Consider the following 969-nt stretch of genomic DNA (forward strand, 5'->3'; position numbering starts at 1 on the left):
ATTTGGCAGGAGTACACTGAAAAAGGCTCCAAATATCAACGCCTTTTGTAAGTTATGCGTAGCAATTGCTGACGTAGAGATGTGCTGATACGCTATTGTTAGACTTATCCAAGAAGTGGCAGAAATATGCATAAAATTTAATCCATTAAAAAGGGGCATTAGGGAAGAGTTAATATTCTCTACAAAAAATACTGATCACTGCGTACTTCAACTCCTTCTTTATTCAAATGCTCATTGTTTACCTTTTACCACATCCGCTGATTGGCCTTCTTCCTACTAGAAAGTCAAAAATCACTCATTCTCTGAGGTGAAGTTTGTTTCCTTGTTGAGGTGCTTCCACATTCTCTACTAGCTCTGTACTCGCCTCGAGACATGCAGGAAGACCCGATTTTGACCACGAAACCCTCCACTTTCCAGACGGAATCCATGGACTGCATCTGGCGTAAATGCCAGGAAAATGTGTTTTGCGTGAAGGCTTTTTGAGTGAGGCTTGTTATGCCTCGCAGCTGGTGAAATGCTCAATTCAGCCCTAGAGCACAAACACAACTTCCTAGCAGTCATTGCCTACTCCTTCCGTGGAGAATTCGAGGAGAATGAAGACGAGAAAGCAGAACTGGACGTGGAAACTGAAGAAGACGAGGGTGATGAATACAATGGGGAATCAGATGAAGGCGAGTGTAATAAATCAACCATTATAATAAAGATTGGGATAGGTACACATTTGTGTGTGGAGGTGTATATGAGCCTGTAGAAGGCGGCAAAGTCAATGGATGTGGGTATGACAAGATGAACTGCACAATGATTGCCAGATTGATGAAAAATGCGACGACTATTTAGGGTGGAGTCACGTGAACTGCAAAAAAGTCATTTTGAGAAAATCGGGATCCTTTTCTCACCCACTTTAACATCCACCGATCCATCCATTTGTCTGACCTTCCATCTCCTCTCCATGCATTTTGTGTGCATCTA

At 42.5% G+C, this 969-nt stretch overlaps 1 protein-coding gene across 1 annotated transcript; it reads left to right on the forward strand. All coding sequences in view use genetic code 11, as the record gives it.

Annotated features, from left to right (window-relative positions):
* Positions 1–514: 514 nt before the first annotated feature.
* EGR_11252 (hypothetical protein) lies at positions 515–751 on the forward strand (the record flags this gene model as incomplete). Its single annotated transcript, XM_024500496.1, has 1 exon — positions 515–751. One exon carries the CDS (start codon positions 515–517, stop codon positions 749–751), a length of 237 nt encoding a protein of 78 aa, XP_024345090.1.
* Positions 752–969: the final 218 nt, after the last annotated feature.

Source organism: Echinococcus granulosus, assembly GCF_000524195.1.
Source record: "Echinococcus granulosus chromosome Unknown EG_S00629, whole genome shotgun sequence".
Taxonomy (NCBI): domain Eukaryota; kingdom Metazoa; phylum Platyhelminthes; class Cestoda; order Cyclophyllidea; family Taeniidae; genus Echinococcus; species Echinococcus granulosus.